General features: G+C 29.9%; 1 protein-coding gene across 3 annotated transcripts; it reads left to right on the top strand.

Annotated features, from left to right (window-relative positions):
• The first annotated feature begins 10,389 nt into the window (after window positions 1-10,389).
• LOC11409904 (patatin-like protein 1) lies at window positions 10,390-18,958 on the top strand. Of its 3 annotated transcripts, XM_039834891.1 has the most exons (8): window positions 10,390-10,539; window positions 16,128-16,189; window positions 16,280-16,464; window positions 16,611-16,797; window positions 16,897-17,061; window positions 17,394-17,687; window positions 18,450-18,625; window positions 18,704-18,958. In XM_039834891.1, exons 1-8 carry the CDS (start codon window positions 10,491-10,493, stop codon window positions 18,765-18,767), a joined length of 1,182 nt encoding a protein of 393 aa, XP_039690825.1. In that variant the 5' UTR covers window positions 10,390-10,490; the 3' UTR covers window positions 18,768-18,958. The 3 variants fall into 3 exon arrangements, with proteins under 3 accessions (XP_039690825.1, XP_003611772.1, XP_003611771.1); XM_003611724.4 differs by lacking the exons at window positions 16,128-16,189; window positions 16,280-16,464; window positions 16,611-16,797; ... (2 more) ...; window positions 18,450-18,625; window positions 18,704-18,958 and adding exons at window positions 10,698-10,885; window positions 11,080-11,266; window positions 11,404-11,568; ... (1 more) ...; window positions 12,719-12,894; window positions 13,004-13,228 and having other exon boundaries at window positions 10,431-10,601; XM_003611723.4 differs by lacking the exon at window positions 10,390-10,539 and having other exon boundaries at window positions 15,972-16,189.
• Window positions 18,959-20,753: the final 1,795 nt, after the last annotated feature.

The raw sequence follows: 20,753 nt of genomic DNA, 5'->3' as shown, positions 1-20,753 counted from the left end.
ACAATATTATTTATTTATTTTTACCAAAAATATATATTTGTTTATTACTTTTCAATTTCGTTTTGTTTTTATCTTTTTCTATTTATTTATCATATTTAATGCAACTCTGTTTTCCTAGTCAAAATTTATTTACCAACCACTTACCAAAAATTAGACTACTCAATTTTATTGAGTCGACACCAAACAAAATTAATAATTTATCCTTAAAAAAAGTAGTTAAAAAAATTGAAAGAAAAATTAATGATTTTAATTTTTGTCAACTTAGCATATGTAACAATATCCATCTTATCGAAGGTAAATAAGAATTTGCCTTTGACCAAAAAAAATAAAAATAAGAATTTGCCTAAAAATAAACAAAAGTTAAAATGTCTATAGTCCAAATTTATATCAAATGTATTTTGACCTGTTTTTTAAAGAAATGTATTTTCACTTTTTGTTTATATTTAAGATCGAAGATTTTGCAAAACATACTTTTAAAATCATTTAGAATCCTAATCGAATACACTTCCTTAAAATGAATGATTGATTTAACAATTTTATAATAATTAAGAAAATGGAAATGTTAACTTTTGCTCTTATGACATGTGTTAAAGAACCTAAAGTGGAAATTTTATCTAAAAAATTGTGTCAATTTATTCTTTTAGAGATTAAAAATTAATGTTTTGTAATAAATTTATCTCGTTTATGAAATCCTTAACATGTACTCTAAGTAAACAAATTAGCACAACCCTTAAGAAAAATGTATAAATATAAAAGAGTGTGATATTTTTACTAAATTATGTTTGCCATGCATATGTTGATGCAATCTCCATTGTCATAATTAAATGCATAGTGAATATGTTGACTCCAAGGTGAAGAAATTTATATCAACTAAAAGTTAAAGCAATTAAAAAACAATTAATATTGCCCTTGAAAGTCAAAATAATCACATGAAATATTAATTTTTTAAGTGAAATATTTATTATTCATTCCGTTTTAAAATGAGTGTCGTTTTAGTTAATTACACACATATTAAGGAATGAAATAAAGTAGTAAAATGTCATAACAATTTTATCAAATTATCCTAATCAACTATTGATTTGTTTTTCATTAAAGAAAAAAATAATACTTTGAAAGTAGTGTAACATAGTATTAATTGAAGGGTACAATTGAAAAGAAAAAGTTATTATTGCATTGAAAACTGAAAGCGACATTCATTTTGAAACAATTTTTTTTTTGCTAAAACGACACTCATTTTAAAATCGAAAGAGTATATATCAATTAAATGTATGGTGGAATATGTTGACCTATAAAATAGTACTAGTAGTATATTAATAAGAAGAAGATGGAACATCCCCGTGAGCTTAGCTCAGTTGGTAGGGATATTGCATATTATATGCAGGAGCTGGGGTTCGAACCCCGGACACTCCACTTCTCCACAATTAAATTGTGTGAGCTCTAGCCACTAGGTTACTTGACAAAAAAAAAAAAAAAGAAGATAGAACTTGAAAACAAATGTAAAAAAAAAACATGAAAACAATTAATATTGTCTTAAATGTCAAAATGGTCATTCATTTTGAAATAAATTTATTTTATAAATAGATCACTCATTATGGAAGCAGAAAATATTAATTTTTTGGTGAAAATATTTATTATTGCTAATTAAATACATATAGAAATTTGTTGATTTTAGAGCGGTAAAGTTTTATTAATATGATGATAGAATTGAAAAAAGAGAAATTCTTGTGTAGTAACGAACCTAACTATCATTCTTACAAACAACAAATTAAAATATGATACATCATTTTTTTCCTTTTAACCATGATTGGTGGTGGTGAATACTAACGGCAAATAATGGTTGAGAGAGAGGAGGAACAATTATTTTTCATTTCTTAAATTATTTCCAAATTATTTTAAAATAAAACAATGACATGCAATGTTTTAATTTGTTGTTTGTAAGAATGATATGTTAGGTTCGTTCCTACACAAGAATTTCTCATTATTCTTTATTTTTTTTTATCACAATATAGTTATTATTCTATTTTTTACAATTTATTTCTATTATTAATTAAATAGAAAGGAAAAAAATATGATTAAAATAAAAAGAAAATCAGCACAACCAAAAGAAAAAAAAAAACAAATTTGGCGTGACGGAGGTGCCGTGGTTGAGTAAATGTAGATTGGGACCCACAAAGCAAAAAGTATTGTAACAGCAGGCAAGGATTGAGTTGTGTGACGGAGAAGAAAAATGCATATAGGTTTTGAGGACAAATGATGTCCTAAACCAATTCAATAAGATCAGTGTTATTTGAACAACCATTTAATTGATAACTTTTAAGATAACTATAATTTACAAAGAAAAAGTAGAAAAAGTTGGTATTTGCACGAAAACCAAAGCAATAGAGAGATAAAGTAAAAAGTAATGTGAGTATGAGAGAGAAAGTTGTCACAAAAGTTGTCATAAAATGGATGTTCAAATATCATTTCTCATTCAATAAAGATCATTAAAAATTGAAAGTCAATAACATTGTTTACTTGTCTACTCCCTCCGTCCGTCCCAAATTGTATGTCATTTGACAATATCAATGAAACATTAATGTTACTTTTCCTATTATATCCTTAACTATTTATTACTCTTTCTTCTTTCAATTCTTTTATTTATCTTTCTCATATCATTTATTAAGGATAATTTTGCAAAACAACTCATAATATCTCTTTCCCACACAGTATTAATTACATTTCTTAATATGTGTGAAATACCCAAAACATCATACAATTTAGGACGGAGGGAGTAATATTTTATTTTATTTTACCAGACAGAATAAAATATATTAACAATAATAATCATTCCTCCTAACACAAAATGTATTAGAGAGAAACACAAAGTCAACTTATTAGCCGATTTTGTAACACACTACACCCACTCATATTATAAATAGGGATAATCATCACATCATAAACTGATTTTGTGAGATTGTATTAGACTGAACCACAATTTCTAAGAATAATAGATTGCAAAGCTTTTGAATGACCTCTTAAATAGCCAAACTCAATAATATGGTTTAAAATACTAAAGATCGTTTGAAGAGAAATCTATCTAATGACGAACATGTTGTTGAAGAAATTAAAATCCAAAAACAAGTGATTAGTTGATTTTGTAGAGCCACACCCACTCACACAAAGCTGAGATTCTTAATTAATGATATCTCGCCTAACTAAGTTGTCCTTGGTAAGAAGCTAATTTATTAGATGATGTCAAACGAACACTTTATTTAACGCTCTATTTATCATTTGACGGATTTTTTTTTTTTTGAGAGAATCATTTGACGGGACTTATTAACCACTCATTTGCTTACCTTATTTATATATTGTTATAGATTATAGGGTTAAATGTTTTTGGTCCCTATAAATATACCAACTTTTCGTTTTAATCCCTCTAAAATTTTCCTTCAAGTTTTAGTCCCTATAAAATTTTCAATCACTACTTTTGGTCTCTATTTTTAAGTAAACTTTTGTATTTTTTAATGAAATTGTGCAGAAATGTATGGAATATTGTAAAAATCACTCCAAAAAAAAATTAGAATTTTTTAACAAAACATGAATTAAATATGAATTTTTTACCTCCAAACATATAAAAATTCATATTTAATTCATGTTTTGGTAAAAAATTCTAATTTTTTTTTTGGGAGAGATATTTATAATATTATGCATTTTTCTGCAAAATTTTATTTAAAAATATGAATTTTACATATGAGTTTACTTTAAACGGGGGACCAAAAATAAAGATTGAAAATTTTATAAGGACTAAAACTTGAAGGAAAATTTTAGAGGGACTAAAACGAAAAATTATTATATTTATAGGGATCAAAAACATATTTAACCCTAGATTATATTATGTCTTTCTAGTTAAATCTATTTGTATATTATTATAGATTATATTATGCTTTCCTAATTAAATAAATTCAATTATCGCTCCCATAGAGGCATAAACATTGAATTTCCTCTAAAGAAATTATTTAAGGAAAATTTCCTTCGTTTATTTATTTTTTGTTGAAGGAGTTTTCTTCGATTCTTATTTATTTATATTATATTATATTACTTTAATTAAATAAATAAAAAAATTCAACCAAGTATCCTTCCCTTCACAATAATATCAAGCTACCATCCATGCTCAAGATGAACACCCTATCATGTCGCTCAATAATATCAAGCTCAAAACCTTTCGTTTTTTATACTTTACTGATTCAACCTTATATCCACAACAAACTCGAACCTTGATCTAAATCATGAATCTTTCATGTCTATAGCTTGACTCGAAGTGCATATATTTCTTAGAAACATAAAAACTCCAAAATCTATGAGGCCACACCACACATGTTCAATTTGTGGAAACCATTTTAGCTTTATTGAGACACCCATAGTCAGCCAACCCCTTCAACCATACACATGGATCCCACATATATTCCAACTTCCCTACAACCCCTAAAGACTACACCTCAACCTAACTTACCTTAACCACAATCGCATGGACAACCCCTCTCACCCATTACATGAGCACACACTGTCTAGTGTTTACTTCTCAATCCGTTGTAGAGACGTCTCTCCTGTCACCATTCACTAAGACTCATTCCATGAATACTCGTGGAAAAGCTGATCTTTTCAAACTCACTAAACTCTTTTCATTCACCAAAGAAAAATGATATTTGTACAACCACCTTGTGACAACTTTTTGAAAACTTCCTCTATCATATTCACATTATCATCTTATTCTTTCTCTTCCTTTTTTTCTCTCTATTGTTTTTAACCAATGAAAAGAGAGAGAAAAAATTGTCACCAACAGTTGTATGAAATGGTTGTTCAAATATCACTACTCTTCACCAAATATCTTTCTCCACCATAAATACAACCAACATGTGTCACACAAGCTCTACAACATATTAAGTGGAAACAAGCTCTACAATATTTCTTACCTTTTTTTTTTTTTTTTTTTTTTTTATTGTTAGTCATTATTTATTTACCATAAACTCATTGTTGTATTTATACATTACTTGATCAATGGAAATATTGTGCTTCAAATTATCTTTATTTAAGCTCTAGGCTAAATGCATCACGCGTTCATTTGAATGTACTATATCAAAACTTTAAGTTGTGTTTTAAATTGGTCCTTTATATCATACAACATTTGTATCATTACCCTTTTCATCTAATTCTGTTAAAGAGTGCTTACATGTCAACTTGATGCTTATGTGGCTTTTTGGTGCTTACATGACATGTCCGAATCAACATATTAAAATTTAAAATTTAAAGATAGAAATAAAATCATGAGTTTCAACATCTAGATCTCAAAAAAAAAAAAAAAAAACCGAAAACATTCACATTGTGAATCAAAAACAAAATCAGATGAAGCCGATCAATTGTTGTCGAATGATCTTGTTGTTTTTGATTTTAAAACTGTTGTATTTGGATTTCCAAATTCTATTATCTACCAAAGTTGTTACTAGGTTGAGTCACGACCAAGTCACTCTCTTTAAGACGTTTCGTGGCACTGCCCAAAATTTTGCAAGGCAGACTATCAACCACGCCGCCTCCAGGATAAAACAAGCTTAGCTACAACTGTGTGGTTAACTACTGCATTGTAGAAAATCATTCGAGATTTACACCTTCAAATATGGTACTAAAACCACTCTTTTAATATTGAAACCACTTTGATATTGTATTGTTACCACTCTGTTATGGTGCTGAGACCACTCAAATATGTTTACTATAGTTTTAAAACTCGGCTTGGTCATTAACTCGGATTGAATCGGTGACTCGGTCACTTTAGAAACTAAAATAATTAATGAGTGTTGTAATTTAAAAAAGGTTTACATTTAAGGACAAAAATAAAATCAAATGAGTGTTTAAATATATGGACGAAGAGAGTAATACATATTCAAATAAATATAGTAAAATAAAAAAATTCTTTCAAAAAAAATATTGTAAAAAAAATGTTTATTAAAATATTTGAGATGTCGGACAATAATATTTAAATGATAAGAGTGTGCTTGGTTCCTTAAAATAAAAAAGAGTGTTTAGTTCCCTTTAAAAAAAACTTTTCAGTTATTATATATAATTGATAAGAAGCAAGATAGAAATAAAAGATATACACAGCGCAGTGGGTAAAGGGATTGCATTGCAATCTAAGAGACGCGGGTCCAACACCCTGCGTTGCCATTTTTTTGAAAATTAATATGATTTAATTTCTGCTTCACATAGAACCGGTCCGGTTTGTCGAACCCGTCGGTTCACCAGTTTTCCCCGAGTTTGGTCGAGTCTCACCGGTTCAGGCCGGTTTGATTGCATGACCGATCCGTTTATCAACTCGAACCGGTCACCCCACCGCTTCATGGTCGGACCGGTTCAACCGGGTGGTCCGGTTTTCAAAACTATGGTTGTTACCACCATTCTAACTTTCATTTCTCCAAAGTATCAATATGGCACTACGACCACTCAAATATGGATACCACCATTTCCACTTTTTAATTTCTCCTCAATTAGAAAAATATTGAAAGAATATTTATATACCTTTAAGATCATTCTTAATTATGACGGGACATTATATTCCAAAAGGGACTATGATCTTAATAGCACTCTTTATTCCGAAGGGACTTATATTATCGGAGGGACTATGTTTTTAAGATCATTCTTAATTTCGAAGGGACATTAAACCGAAATAGGAAATGTGGTCTTAATAACACTCTTAATTCTGAAGGGACAGAAAAAGGAGATGAAGAAAAGAAAGACTCGTCAACACAAGTAAAGAAAGGGAGAAGAGAGAAAGAGTTCCATGAAGGTGAGAAAAACACAAGAAGGAGGGGTTGAATTGTGTTGGCTTTTTCTTCGTTTTCTCTTAAGCTGAAAACACTGATCATAAGCAAATAGAGTTCTGCTTCTGAAGTGATTTCCAGAACTAAGTAGCAGCGGATAAAACAGAGAGAGAAAGAAGAAAGACACAAAACAATTATACAGGTTCCTTCCACAAATCGGAAGTCAGTCCTGTCCCCCTTGCACTTCCAAGGAGAGTTCACTATAATGTAGTATCTGATTACAACTGCTCACTGCTAAACATAGCAAGAGACTTTAAATGCTCAAGCACAACTGCAAGAGACTTCCTATGCTCTTGAACAAAATCAAGAGACTTCTAATGCTCAAGCACAACTGCAAGAGACTTCCAAATTCAAATAGAATTACAAAGAAAAATGTTTGAGGTTGAACACTTGATATACAATCAGTGGTGTTCACAATAAAAATAAGATGCAGACTCTTAAAACTCTAGAATTTCTAAGATATGAACTTTGATAAGAATTTCTAAGTGAACTTTTGATGCAGAACAATTTTGACAGAGTTTAGGCGCTTTCAAATTGTTGTTGAGTCATATCATTCTCTAAGTCTTCACTCCTTTATATAGAGGTGTAGAAAAGAGACGTTGTCACATTGCCAGCACATCAAAATAGAGTCGTTTGAAGCTTTGATCAATCACCAATGATCTTTTGCCTAATATGGTTATTGTCCTTTGAAGGATCAATTTCAAATCCATTCCATGTATGTAGGAACATTGTTGCAGGCGTAGCTATTATCCTTGTCGTGTAGCAGAGACACAAACTGAGTAGTGAAGATAGTGGTTGTACACTTCGTACAATTGTACTTTGTCAACGCTCTTCAAAGAACAAGCCAATGCCTTCAAATCCTTTCAAAATAGTCGTTGCTTCACTCTTCCAGTCTTCAGCAATGCTTAGACGAGATTAAATCCACTGAACAACCTTTGAAGCTTTAAGTCTTGCATCTCCTGATGAACTACAACTTCTAGTGATCTTGCTTCTGATGAACTTGCTTCTGATGACGTCATCACTTCAGGAACATTTCTCTTCAGACGCCTTAAGCTTCCTTTTTGTTGATTCATTTGCTATCTTTTGTTCTTCAAGAACCTAATAATGATTTCAAATTTTGTCTATGGTCCTGTACACTTGAACAAATATTAGCATATCCAATTGACAATTTTTAATACCTTGTTATCATCAAAACCTTCAAAGGGTAATGTTAAACAGATTTTGTTCCAACATTCCCGACAACTCAATGAAACTCTTTGATGTGTTTTTTGAACTGAGTGGAGTCCTCTATTTATATAGAGATTCTGCAACTGTTTTAGCAAAAAATGCGACAACAGTTAATCTAATGGATAAGATTAAAATGAAGTTTATCCATTAATCAGTTTAACAACACTTGTGGATAGGATCAAAAGAAACAAATCCACAAAAGCGGAAGAAACAAACTATTGGATTTGAATGAATGAAATATAAAAAATTTAATTAAATTCTTATTCTTATCACAACCACCATAAGCAGCTAAATTTATAGGAAGTGATATTCTCAAATAAAAATAATAATTACTATTATTTTTATCATTATCAAGTATTTAAAATTAACTTGTCAAAAAAATATTTAAAATTAAATACTGCAATTTAAACACTACTAATGTGTGAGTTCTATTTTATGTGGGACTCCCACACTTAATTTTTTCAATTCACACAACATTAGATCAAAATATAATTTTTTCAATTTATTTTCCAACATCACATTAATATTCCTAACAGATCCTCTATTTCTCTGCTTAGGTCTGAAGCCGGTCAGTTGAATTCTTGATGTTTGTTTGGTTTCTTTGCTTTGCTCTTTCGAGTTTGGCTTAGGCTGGAAGCGATCTTGATATAGTTTAGTGATACGGCCTGAGTTTGCAGGCCTGAGTGGTTTTAGTATAAATTAAAGGGATCTAAATGCACCAATGATCTCCTCATTTGGATATTCAACGATGAATAACCAACAATTTAACCAAAGACCAGGTCTAGTTATAGTAAACACTTTGTTTTTCATTTTTTTATAAGCCCTATTATAAACGTTTAACATAAATTTGATGATCATGATATATATATATATATATATATATATATATATATATATATATATATATAAGAGACGAATATGATAAACCCGTGGGACGATCAGTGATAGGTCCATAAATTTTGATAACTTAGAGCAATATAATATAATATATTATAAAATGTTTATATAAAAAAATACATATTGATGGCTCTTAAAAAAAAGATAGTGATGCATTCAAGATAAAATAATTTTATAGTTATCGCTAAAAAAAATAATAGAAATTTAAAAATATATATTATTTTACATCAAAAAATTACTCAAGACACATGATTATCTATGGATTATATTTCTCCACGAGTATTCATTTATATTTTAGAATTATTATATAATCTTTTTCATTATCAGATATATATCTCAATATATGTCTAAGCATATGACCAAACAACCATTCAATAATTTTATTTGTTTCTTCACAAGTAAACTTACTCAATATTGTTTGTGGGGTCCTAACTTGATTTTTACGTAGAACAAAAACAAAATTACCATAAAAATTTCAACAAATAAAAGATATGCTCTGTCAATAAATAATAATTTTACATTAACAATCAATCAATCATTCTTCGTAAACACAACAAAAAAGAAACGGGTAATCCCATTTTATTTAAAAACCATCAAACGTTCTATAATTTAATAATTTCCAACAAAATTTAAGGTATAGTAATTTTTTTTAAAGAAATTTCAGATATAGTAATTAAAAGTAAAGAATAAGAAAAAGATAATTATCCCATACTTTACACGGATATATTCGCTAGTTTAAAATTAACTTATGTTACTCCAAGGTTCAAAACCAATACTATACCAACCTAACCCAAGTGGGTTATAAATAATCAATTATTAATTTCTTATTTTATAAAAGGCCTAGTTAACTTATATCTTAAGGATTCCAAAAATATAAGTTTTATGTTGAAAATACAACATTTTGACTTTTAAAAAATTGAATGCATAATTTTTAAGATTAATACTTTTTTTATTGAGTTGCTAAACATCAACAACATATTGGCATTTTCCTTTTATAAAGTCTAAGGGTGTGTTTGATCTAAAAAAAATAAGGGATTGAATTGGACAACTTTTTTAATACATGTTTTCATGAGATCGGAAAAAATAGGCAGTAAGAGATCAGAGAAAAACATAAATTTTTGTCCATCATTAAACATAGGCCAGTTTTTTTGTCTATTACAAACTATAAAAATAAAAAAAAACCAAAATATCATTTATAATTTCCAACATAAATAAATATTATCTTAATCGAGTATAGCTTTGTCTTGTCCTATACTGTTTTGTCATGTCTTGTACTCCTCTCCGTTACTTATTGTTTTGTGAATCAAACACACCCTATATAAATATAATCAAATTAAAAATATTTTTATTTTATAATGTAGATAGCCAGCCTTTAAACTCCTAATAAAATTTTGGAAAAATTTAATTAATGCTGAAACTCTTGAATTTTTGGATATATATATACAAACACATACATAGCCTAAAAACATCAAATTCTCCATCCCCCCACTCACAAAGTCACACACCTGTTTGATAGCATCAATGGAAGCAGTTAAGCCAGTGAATTTCATTACTGTTCTTAGCATTGATGGTGGAGGCGTCAGAGGAATCATTCCTGGTGTTATTCTTGCTTACCTTGAATCTCAACTTCAGGTTTTATTAATCAATATATTCTTCATTAATATCTTAATTAATCTTGATATAGTTTTACATTATTTACATGTATATATGTTGATTAATAATTTACAGGAGATAGACGGTGAGGATGCAAGGATTGCAGATTATTTTGATGTAATTGCTGGGACAAGTACAGGTGGTCTCATTACTACAATGTTAGCAACTCCCAATCGAAAGGCTAATAACCGTCCTTTATTTGCTGCTAAAGAAATTGTACCATTCTACCTTCAAAACTTGCCAAATATTTTTCCACAGCAAAGGTCTGTATGTTTAATTTTTGGTGTATATCTATATAATTACAATATGAATGCATGCATATAAATTATAATATAAAGTATAAATATATGAAAATCTGGTTGGGGTGTGGGATTTAAGGAGTCAATAAGGGTTCCATCCTCAATCACCCGCCACGAGGCCGCGACATAAAAACTAACAATACTAATATTATCTGCAGTGGAATATTTGCACCCCTCATAAGCACAACAAAGGCTTTGACAGGATCTAAGTATAATGGGGAGTATCTTCATAAGCTGATAAGAAATATGACACAGGATACACTTTTGAGCCAAACTTTGACGAACGTTGTTATTCCATCTTTTGATGTTCAAAAACTTCAACCTACCATTTTTTCCTCCTACCAGGTAGTTTTTTTTTGTTAATTAAATATGGTTGATTCTTGTTTTTGCATACAAAACATAACACAGTCATGCATGCACGTTTAAATTATATGAATTTTTCAGTCATCTTTAATTTGATTATATGTATATATTTTATGTAGATTGAAGCTGAGCCAGCATTAGATGTACTACTCTCAGATATTTGCATAGCTACATCGGCTGCTCCAACTTATTTACCAGCTCACTATTTCGAAAAAAAAGATGAACATGGGAATGTCATCAAAGAATACAATCTCATCGACGGTGGTGTGGCTGCTAACAATCCGGTAAAGTTCTGGCTCAAAGGACCAAGCATATTGAAAAAAACTCAAATCCCATGTTAAAAAGAAGAGAAGATCTTTTTTCTTTTTCTTTTTTATATATAGTTATATCGTTTAGTTTACAAATTAATTACTAATTTTGTAAGGACCAGGGTCGATTCATTAATAATCTTCAAAAGTAACTCAGGTTTAAAGCAAGTTTTGATATATGGTGTTTTTTTGTCTGTATAGGAGACATTTTTGCTTATAAAATATAGTAAAAAATAATTTTTTTGCTGGTAGATCTAAAACGAGGACTTTAGTGATCTTACTCTTGATTGACGACACATATGATTTATTGCAGAGTATGGTTGCAATAAGAGAAGTGACAAAGCATATCATAAGGAAACCAGATGGGAGTGGGGACAATGGTATAGGGTATGATCGTTTTATTGTTATATCCTTAGGGACAGGATCAAACAAAAGTGAGCGCAAGTACAATGCTAAGATGGTGGCTAAATGGGGTGCTTTAACTTGGTTATTCAACAATGGATCAACTCCAATACTAGATTGTTTCAATGAGGCAAGCAATGATATGGTTGATTATCATAACGCTGTCCTTTTTACTGCCCTTCAATCTCAAGACAACTACCTTAGAATTCAAGTAAGTTAAGCACATGTTTGGAATTATACCAAATCAAAATGAAATATTTAGTGATTTTGTTGAAGCTCTGAAGTGTAGTTTTTAACAAAATCACCGCGATTATGTCAAACTTACCGGAATTCAAATATCAGCAAAATTATACTTCTTTCTATTGGATGTCATCATGTCATTTTTTTATGTTTAGTTATTTTTAATTTAATTTAAATTTTGAATCAATGTCTATTGAGCATTGGTGGTCTGGATCCCTCTTTCTTGGAACCCAAGATTTCTTCTTTAAATAAATAATTAATATATTAATCAAATTCTGTTCTTATTAAAATCTACTTCTTAAACAAATGGATGGAGGGAATTTGGATAATGCCTGCACAAGTGTGCGGGCAGTTCCTAAGTTGACAAATGAATTTTTTAATATGATAGCCAGCTAGATTTTATTTTATTTGACCAAATTTTATCTATAGTACATTTCTTGTGTGATTCTATTTCTCATATATATAATTAATTTTTTTGAAATAGGACGATACATTACAGGGGGAATTAGCTTCTGTAGATATATCTACTAAAGAGAATTTGAATAATCTAGTAAAAGTGGGTGAGCAGTTATTGAAGAAAAAATTTACTCGAGTGAATTTAGATACTGGCATATATGAAATAGTTCCATATAAAGGCACCATTGAGGAAGAACTCAAAAGGTAATTACTTTTATTTTATAATAACTTATTTATTTTGTATTAGTCCCAACTAAGGGTAAAAAAGCTCCAAAATCGTCTAAAACTAATGGTATATATGTTTGCATTGTAGGTTTGCTAATTTACTCTCAGAGATTAGAAAATGCAAAAAGTCCAACCCACAAAATGGCAAGTAATTGATCACAACAAGATTGAATATGTCGATCCATTGTTGAAGCTTTATCTCTTAATTAATTTGCTTAATTAACAATTCATGTGTGTAACATTTTCTACTACCTATCTGTATTTTGAAATTTCAAAGTAAATAAGAAATCTAAAGATTTCATTTAATTCAACATGTATGTTGTGTTCAATTGAAAAATTATATAATAATCCATTATATATTGTGGAATGAGTTTTTTCAACCCACACAAACTCCAAGCAGCCTGGAAAATAAAATCTATTTAAATAAACTCCAAAGCAGCCTCGATAGTAATATTTTAAGTAAGTCTGAAAGTAACTTAAAAGATGTCCCACATACTATGGCGAAAGTGGATCAAAAATGACATATTTCAAAAAGTACAAGACATAAAATGACATATTACAAAAGTTGGGACAAACATGTATATGTCTAATAATAATAATAATAATATTGAAGTTAAATAATCAGCACCCCTTTTTCAGAATTCTGGATACACCATTGCCTATGATAAAACTTGCACAAATGAGCTTTTTTAAAAAAAAAAAAATGAATAGTGTCTTCGAGCTCGAGTCTCGATGACAACTTATAAAGACTAACCCAAACTGCTCAGGTAACATCACCAACTCCAACATTGACGACTTGAAGACTTATACAAAACTCAGAGGAAGAAGTTACAAGTCACGATCAAATGTCACACTAACTCTTGTAAGTGACTACAAGTTTCGTTGCCTAAAGTAAAAAATGTAGTTAATGTTGCTTCACATGGGGAGAACCCTGCGACAATATATAGTTGTCATGCAAAGGCAATAATCTTAGCTTGAGCCAAACTCTCCCTGATCTTTGTGAGGATCAAAACTCTCCCCGATCTTTGTGCAATTTCTGAACTACTTTACATTCTCCGTAAAGCTTTCCTCCTCCCTTAATTCTTGATAAAACCATTTCTTTTAACATCAATATTTAATGAAAGGATGAGAAAAGTACAAAATCTACATAACCCATAAGTCGGAAAAAGTACAAGGGACATTCTACCCAAAACAAAAAAAAAAAAAACCCTAATTTTGAATTAAGGCAAATGAGATAGTTCAAAAACCATTCAAAATACATACAAGCTCCTCCCCCCCTTACTTTTTAGCGAGGAACCACCTCCAAGATATAGTTTTGATCATGTCTACTATCCCTTCCTCTTTTTCGAAATGTTCGAGGAAGAATTAAACTCATTCCAAACCTACTACATCTTCTAAATTGTTGCATGCCAAATTAGAGTTATCCTCTTCCGATATTTTTTGTTCGATTAAGAGGAGATTCTTATTTGACTCTCATATATTATATTTTATCTTAATTCTTTATTCTCTAAATTTAATTAAAATAGATCTTAGACAAAATAATCCTTAGGAAGAGGATGTTACACCTCTAAGCTCTAAACTGAAAAGCAAGCTTACTTATATTCATTCAGAAAGTTTTTTTTTTTTTTTTTTTAATGTAGACATAATTTTTTTAAATGGATTTTATCAATATACACTTGGTCTTGCATTTTTCTAGAAGTTTTGTCAAATCCAACGTTCACAAAGGTTTCAGATAAACATTAGAAGGAGGTGATATTGAACCAAAATATTATAATATGTTTTGAACTGTCTGAAGACATATTATTATATTATTTAAAGGGATGAGAATGCGCCAATGGCTCCTCGTATGCATATTCAACGATCAACAACCAACAGTTTAAGCAACAACTTGCTGCAAATATGTCCTATTATGCATATTCAATGACTAAGAAAATTGCTTCCTATGATAAACGTTTTAATTTGTTTACCCAATAATGCTTAGATGATATGATATGAATTTCTTTTAGTTTAACTAAGGCACTGGATTCAAATCAAACCTTGAACATGCACCAACATTAAAATTTTTAGGAATTAGTCTCTGCAGTTGCGGGCACGAAGGATACCCAATTTACATTAAATAACGTTGTTATTTGTTTTATGATAGGTTCTATCATAAACGTTTAGCATACGATTGCCGATCATGGCATATAGAGATTATATTTATGTTAAAAGAGTTTAATAAGAATATGATATACTAGCTATCTAATAATAATACATTTATAACCAAGTGATTTAACTCAAATGATTAATAAATTGTCATTATGATGGATCTTATCAAACTCGAATCCTATTAGTGTGGAAACAATTTTTTATAAAATTTTACTTACCTAAAAACAACTTCATATTACTGTGACTCCTTCCTAAAAAAAAGATAACATGTTTTCCACGGATTCTTTTTTAAGGATGTTTCCTACAAGGTGTGAGTTTAAAAGGTCAACAATTCCAATTTCTATAATATTTTATCTTCCAACACTTGTCTCATTGTGTATATATCATCATTACCATCGCAAGTGTTCATTTCTCTTGTACTTCTTTTATGAAAAATGCTAACCAGTGCTAATAAATTCACACATTATATGCAATATAGAAATATAGTATTGAGAAGTGCGAAAAAGTTTTGTATTCAATTTTTTTAAGTAAAATATTCGTTGTTTTTAATAAATTTCTTTTTTTTTACTTTTAACTTTCTTAACTAGTGTCCTTTTTTAACTAATTAACATGACCATTCTTTTATTTATATCTTTTAGGTAAAATATAGTAATTAAAATTTTTATTTTTAAAGTAGTTAGTCTTTCATCACTATTGAATTCGTAAGGGATTTAATCCCTAAGCAACCGGTAAATTGGAAGAATAGAACTCGCCTCACATCGATAGAGATTAGTCATCGTTAATCGAGAATAAAAACTTTGTATCATGGTTAAAAAAATAAATATTATATAGTCTTTAAGTTGGCTATAGAAACGTGTAATTAATGTTGAAACTCTTCGAATTTTGGGGTATAAATACAAACATGGACATAGCCTAAAAGCATCAAGTTCTCCATCCATACTCACACACAGCAAGACCTATTTGATTATTTGTAATTTGTTTTTTCCAACATATATCAATGGCAACCCCCATATCTTACCTCGATATTAAGCCAGTGAATTTCATTACTGTTCTTAGCATTGATGGTGGAGGCGTCAGAGGAATCATTCCTGGTGTTATTCTTGCTTACCTTGAATCTCAACTTCAGGTTTTATTAATCAATATTAATATCTTAATTAATTTTGATATAGTTTTACATTATTTACATGTATATATATATATGTTGATTACTTTACAGGAAATAGACGGTGAGGATGCAAGGATTGCAGATTATTTTGATGTAATTGCTGGGACAAGTACAGGTGGTCTTATTACTACCATGTTAGCAGCTCCAAATCCAAAGGATAACCGTCCTTTATTTGCTGCTAAGGAAATTGTCCCATTTTACCTTCAAAACTTGCCATCTATTTTTCCACAAAAAAGGTCCATCTATATATATATATATATATATATATATATATATATATATTCAAATTTGTAACTACTTCCAATATATATATGTGCATATAATATAAAGTGTTGAACATTATATTAAAAGAACTAATTGGATTATCACTTAACATATGCAGTGGAATATTTGCACCGCTGATAAACATAACAAAAGCATTGACAGGAGCTAAGTACAATGGAGAGTATCTTCATAAGCTGATAAGAAATATGACAAAAGATACACTTTTGAGCCAAACTTTGACAAACATTGTTATTCCATCTTTTGATGTTCAGAATCTTCAACCTACCATTTTTTCCTCCTATCAGGTATTGATTATTGTTTTTATATAGACATGCATGGTACGTTTAATTAAATTATGAATATTTCAATCACCTTGAACTTTGATCATATATATATTTATGCAGATTGATGCTGAGCCAACTTTAGATGTACCACTAGCAGATATTTGCATCGCTACATCGGCTGCACCAACTTATTTGCCCGCTCACTATTTCGCGAAAAAAGATGAAAATGGGAAAGTCATCAAGGAATACAATCTCATCGATGGTGGCGTGTGCGCTAACAATCCGGTAAGGGCTGCCTCAAGGGCCAAGCATATTAGAAAGAAGAAAAAATAATTAAGTTTCGCATTAAAAATAGAGATTATAAGATCTAAAAAATAATTCTAAAGAGTAATATTATTTACTTTAATTTACGAACTTATTTTTGGACCGTTCAATCTAAAATCAATGGTCAAGATGTCACGCAGTTAAAGATTTGTACTGTTTGATATGAAATTAATGGTCGAGATTGTTTATAATCAATTTACTGAACGCGTAATTTCAACGGTCCAAATATTAATCAACTTTATATTGAAGTATATAACAAAGAATTAATGTGATTTTTGATGATTATTTTGTAGACAATGGTTGCAATAAGAGAGGTGACAAAAAATATGATAAGGCTTGGGAGAAGTGGGAATGGTATAGGGTATGATCGTTTTATAGTGATCTCAATAGGGACAGGATCAAACAAGAGTGAGCAAAAGTACAATGCTAAGATGGTTGCTAAATGGGGTGCTTTGACATGGTTATTCAACTCTGGTTCAACACCAATTATAGATTGTTTCAATGAAGCTAGCACTGATATGGTTGATTACCATAACTCAGTTCTTTTTACTGCCCTTCAGTCTCAAGACAACTACCTCAGAATTCAAGTAAGTAATCATACTCCTCTTATGCTATTTTCTTTTTATATTTTTTTTATTAAGAGTTAAATATGTTTTTAGTCTCTACAAAATAACAAGTTTTTAAGTTATTAGTCCTTATAAAATTTTTATTTATTATTTATGGTCCCTATATTTACATTTTATAGGGACTATTTTGGAGGACTAAAAGTATCCAATTTTTGTAAAAAGTTTTTCTAAAAGGTGTCCATTTCAAATGACATATATGGTGAAATTTTTGCTCAAAAAACTCTGGTAAAATTTGAAGTCATTTTTGTTTTCAGCTTACTTGCAAGTGGATGGATGGAATATTTGAATCTTGATAATGATTGCATAAGTGTGCGGCAATTTCCTAGCTTGATGAATGATTTTTTAATATGAAAGCATATCTAGATTTATTTTTGTTTGACCAAATAATATCTATTAAAAAATGGAACTATTCATAAAACGGATAAACGAATCCATTGCTACGTTTGTTGCATGATTCTATTTTTCTTATATAAGTCATGTTAACCAATGTCTTAAAATATTGATTAAGATAATAAAAAATGCAAGTTTTAAATTAAAAACAACACTTTTTAGATTTTTGTGAATTGATTAAGCAAGTTTTAATGCAAAACCACTGTATTTACTTCCTTAATCGGTGCTAGAGGCACTCACTAGCATTTCTATTCTTATATAAGTATTTGTTTAAATTAATACTCGTTAGTTAAATTGTTACAACTTACAAACTTATGTGGTTGCTTCAAACAGGACGATACATTACAAGGGGAATTAGCTTCTGTTGATGTATCTACTAAAAATAATTTGAATAATCTAGTAAAAGTGGGTGAGAATTTATTGAAGAAAAAATTTACAAGAGTGAATCTAGATACTGGCATATATGAAACTGTTCCAGATAAGGGCACCATTGAGGAAGAACTCAAAAGGTAATTACTTTTAATTTATAATAATATTTATTTTGTATTAGTCCTAACTAACTCTAAAAAATATTGATATATTTGTAGGTTTGCTAGGTTACTCTCGGAGATAGCAAAAGAGAAAAAGTCCAAGCTACAAAATGGAAAGTAAATTAAATGATCACCAGATTGAATATGTCATATCCATTGTTGAGTCTCTATCTCTTTAGTAGTTATTAGTTTGCTTAATTAATAATAAGTTTTGTGTACGATAATGATGCAAGTGTGTATTGTGTAATGAAATAAATATTGTTGTTGATTTTCAAAGTTAAGAATTATAAATATTTCATTTTGTAATGTTTACTGATTGGACCATTAGTACAATTATATTGTCATTTCCCCTTGCTCACGTATTCATATGTTTTGATTTAATTCAAGATAAGTTGAGTTGAATTGAAAAATATAATCCATAAGTTTATGGGTCTCAGGTCAGGCTGCGGATTTGATTTTTCAACCCATACAAATCAACTCAATCTGTATATAAAATTGATGTTGGGTAAGTGATCTGATACCACTATTGGGTAAGTGAGGGGAGCCTGGGGGACCGTCCACATCGAGGCTAGAATAACCGCACAAGTAAGAGAGACACCACACTCTTATCCAAAACCTTAAGGCAATGAGTTTATGGGTCCTTTTATTTATAAGGTGTTCAACCTTTACTATTTTATCCGATGTGGACATATAACTCACACTTGCAAACCAACACTCCCCATCAAGTGTGAGTCCATCTATTCATCATGCTCCCCCTTCAAGGGGAAGCTCTTACTTTGCTGTATCGGCGTTCCTACATAAGGAGCCACTTGCTGCTTATACCGCCGTTGCGGCTTTCTGCGCAACGACTGGCTGCCTCGGTTGCACCCTTCGTCGAACCGGAACTCTGATACCACTGTTGGGTAAGTGAGGGGAGCCTGGGGGACCGTCCACATCGAGGCTAGAACAACCGCACAAGCAAGAGAGACACCACACTCTTACCCAAAACCTTAAGGCAATGGGTTTAAAGGTCCTCTTACTTATAAGGTGTTCAACCTTTACTATTTTATCCGATGTGGACATATAACTCACACTTGCAAACCAACATTTTTTTAAACTTTTAATGCATTAATTATACAATTTTTAATATAAATATTATTCCATCCGTCTCATATTATATAACGCACTTGATTGTGTTCCTGTATGTTAATGCACAAATTTGATCTTAAATATTTATAATAATTTATTAGAAAAATTATGAAAATTTGATATTATAAAAATATTATCGAGACGAATACAACATCTTATATGCTATATTTTGTCTTTATATATTAATAGAAAAATAGAGTCAAAGTATGTTATATGAACCGTGCATAATTTTAAAGTATATCATTTAAAATGAGACAGACTCCCTCCAGTCCTATTTACAAGAAACATTGGACTTTTTATATTCATTAAATAATCGATGTATCTGGTATATATTTACAAGAAACATTCTAGCCCAAATACATCAATTATTTAATAAATCTAAAATGTCAATTGTTTCTTATAAATATGATCGGATAAAATATTTAATTCCTTACTCAATGCCTTGGAAGCACCCGATAACATACCCCTTCTTCTATCACTACAATTAGAAAAACATATAAATAGGATGATGTAAATTAAATGAAAATCATAATACAGTTTTATACGCTTGAAAATTTTATAATGAGAAGAGATCAAACTATACTCATTGAATACTTGCATATTATTACACCGTTTAATATAAATAACAAAAACCTTAATCACAAATTAACGGTTTGATCGAAAGTTCAACCGTCATATATGTTGGAACAAAATATGTTTAATATTACCCTTTGAATGTTTTGATGATAACAGGGTATTAAAAATTGTCAATTGAATATGCTAATATTTGTTCAAGTGTACAAATCATAAACAAAAAAATTTGATATCTTTATTAGGTTTTGAAAGAACAAATTGAGAGCTATGAAATCAACAAAAAGGAAGCTTGAAGCATCTGAAAAGAAGTGTTTCTGAAGTCAAGTGCTCATGAAGTGATGACGTCATAGAAGTACCTCATCAGAAGCAGAAGATCACCAGAAGCTGAAGTTCATATGAAGATGAG

Source organism: Medicago truncatula, chromosome 5 (assembly GCF_003473485.1).
Source record: "Medicago truncatula cultivar Jemalong A17 chromosome 5, MtrunA17r5.0-ANR, whole genome shotgun sequence".
Classification (NCBI taxonomy): domain Eukaryota; kingdom Viridiplantae; phylum Streptophyta; class Magnoliopsida; order Fabales; family Fabaceae; genus Medicago; species Medicago truncatula.
The sequence above is the reverse complement of the archived record's forward strand: the minus strand, read 5'-3'. Positions and strand labels throughout refer to the sequence as shown.

Excerpts from the sequence above, each read along its gene's own strand:
- LOC11409904 (XM_003611723.4), top strand. The coding sequence starts at position 16,061 with ATGGCAACCCCCATATCTTACCTCGATATTAAGCCAGTGAATTTCATT. Across the intron at positions 16,190-16,279 it reads ACCTTGAATCTCAACTTCAG|GAAATAGACGGTGAGGATGC; the intron begins GTTTTATTAATC and ends ATTACTTTACAG. Across the intron at positions 18,626-18,703 it reads ATTGAGGAAGAACTCAAAAG|GTTTGCTAGGTTACTCTCGG; the intron begins GTAATTACTTTT and ends ATATATTTGTAG.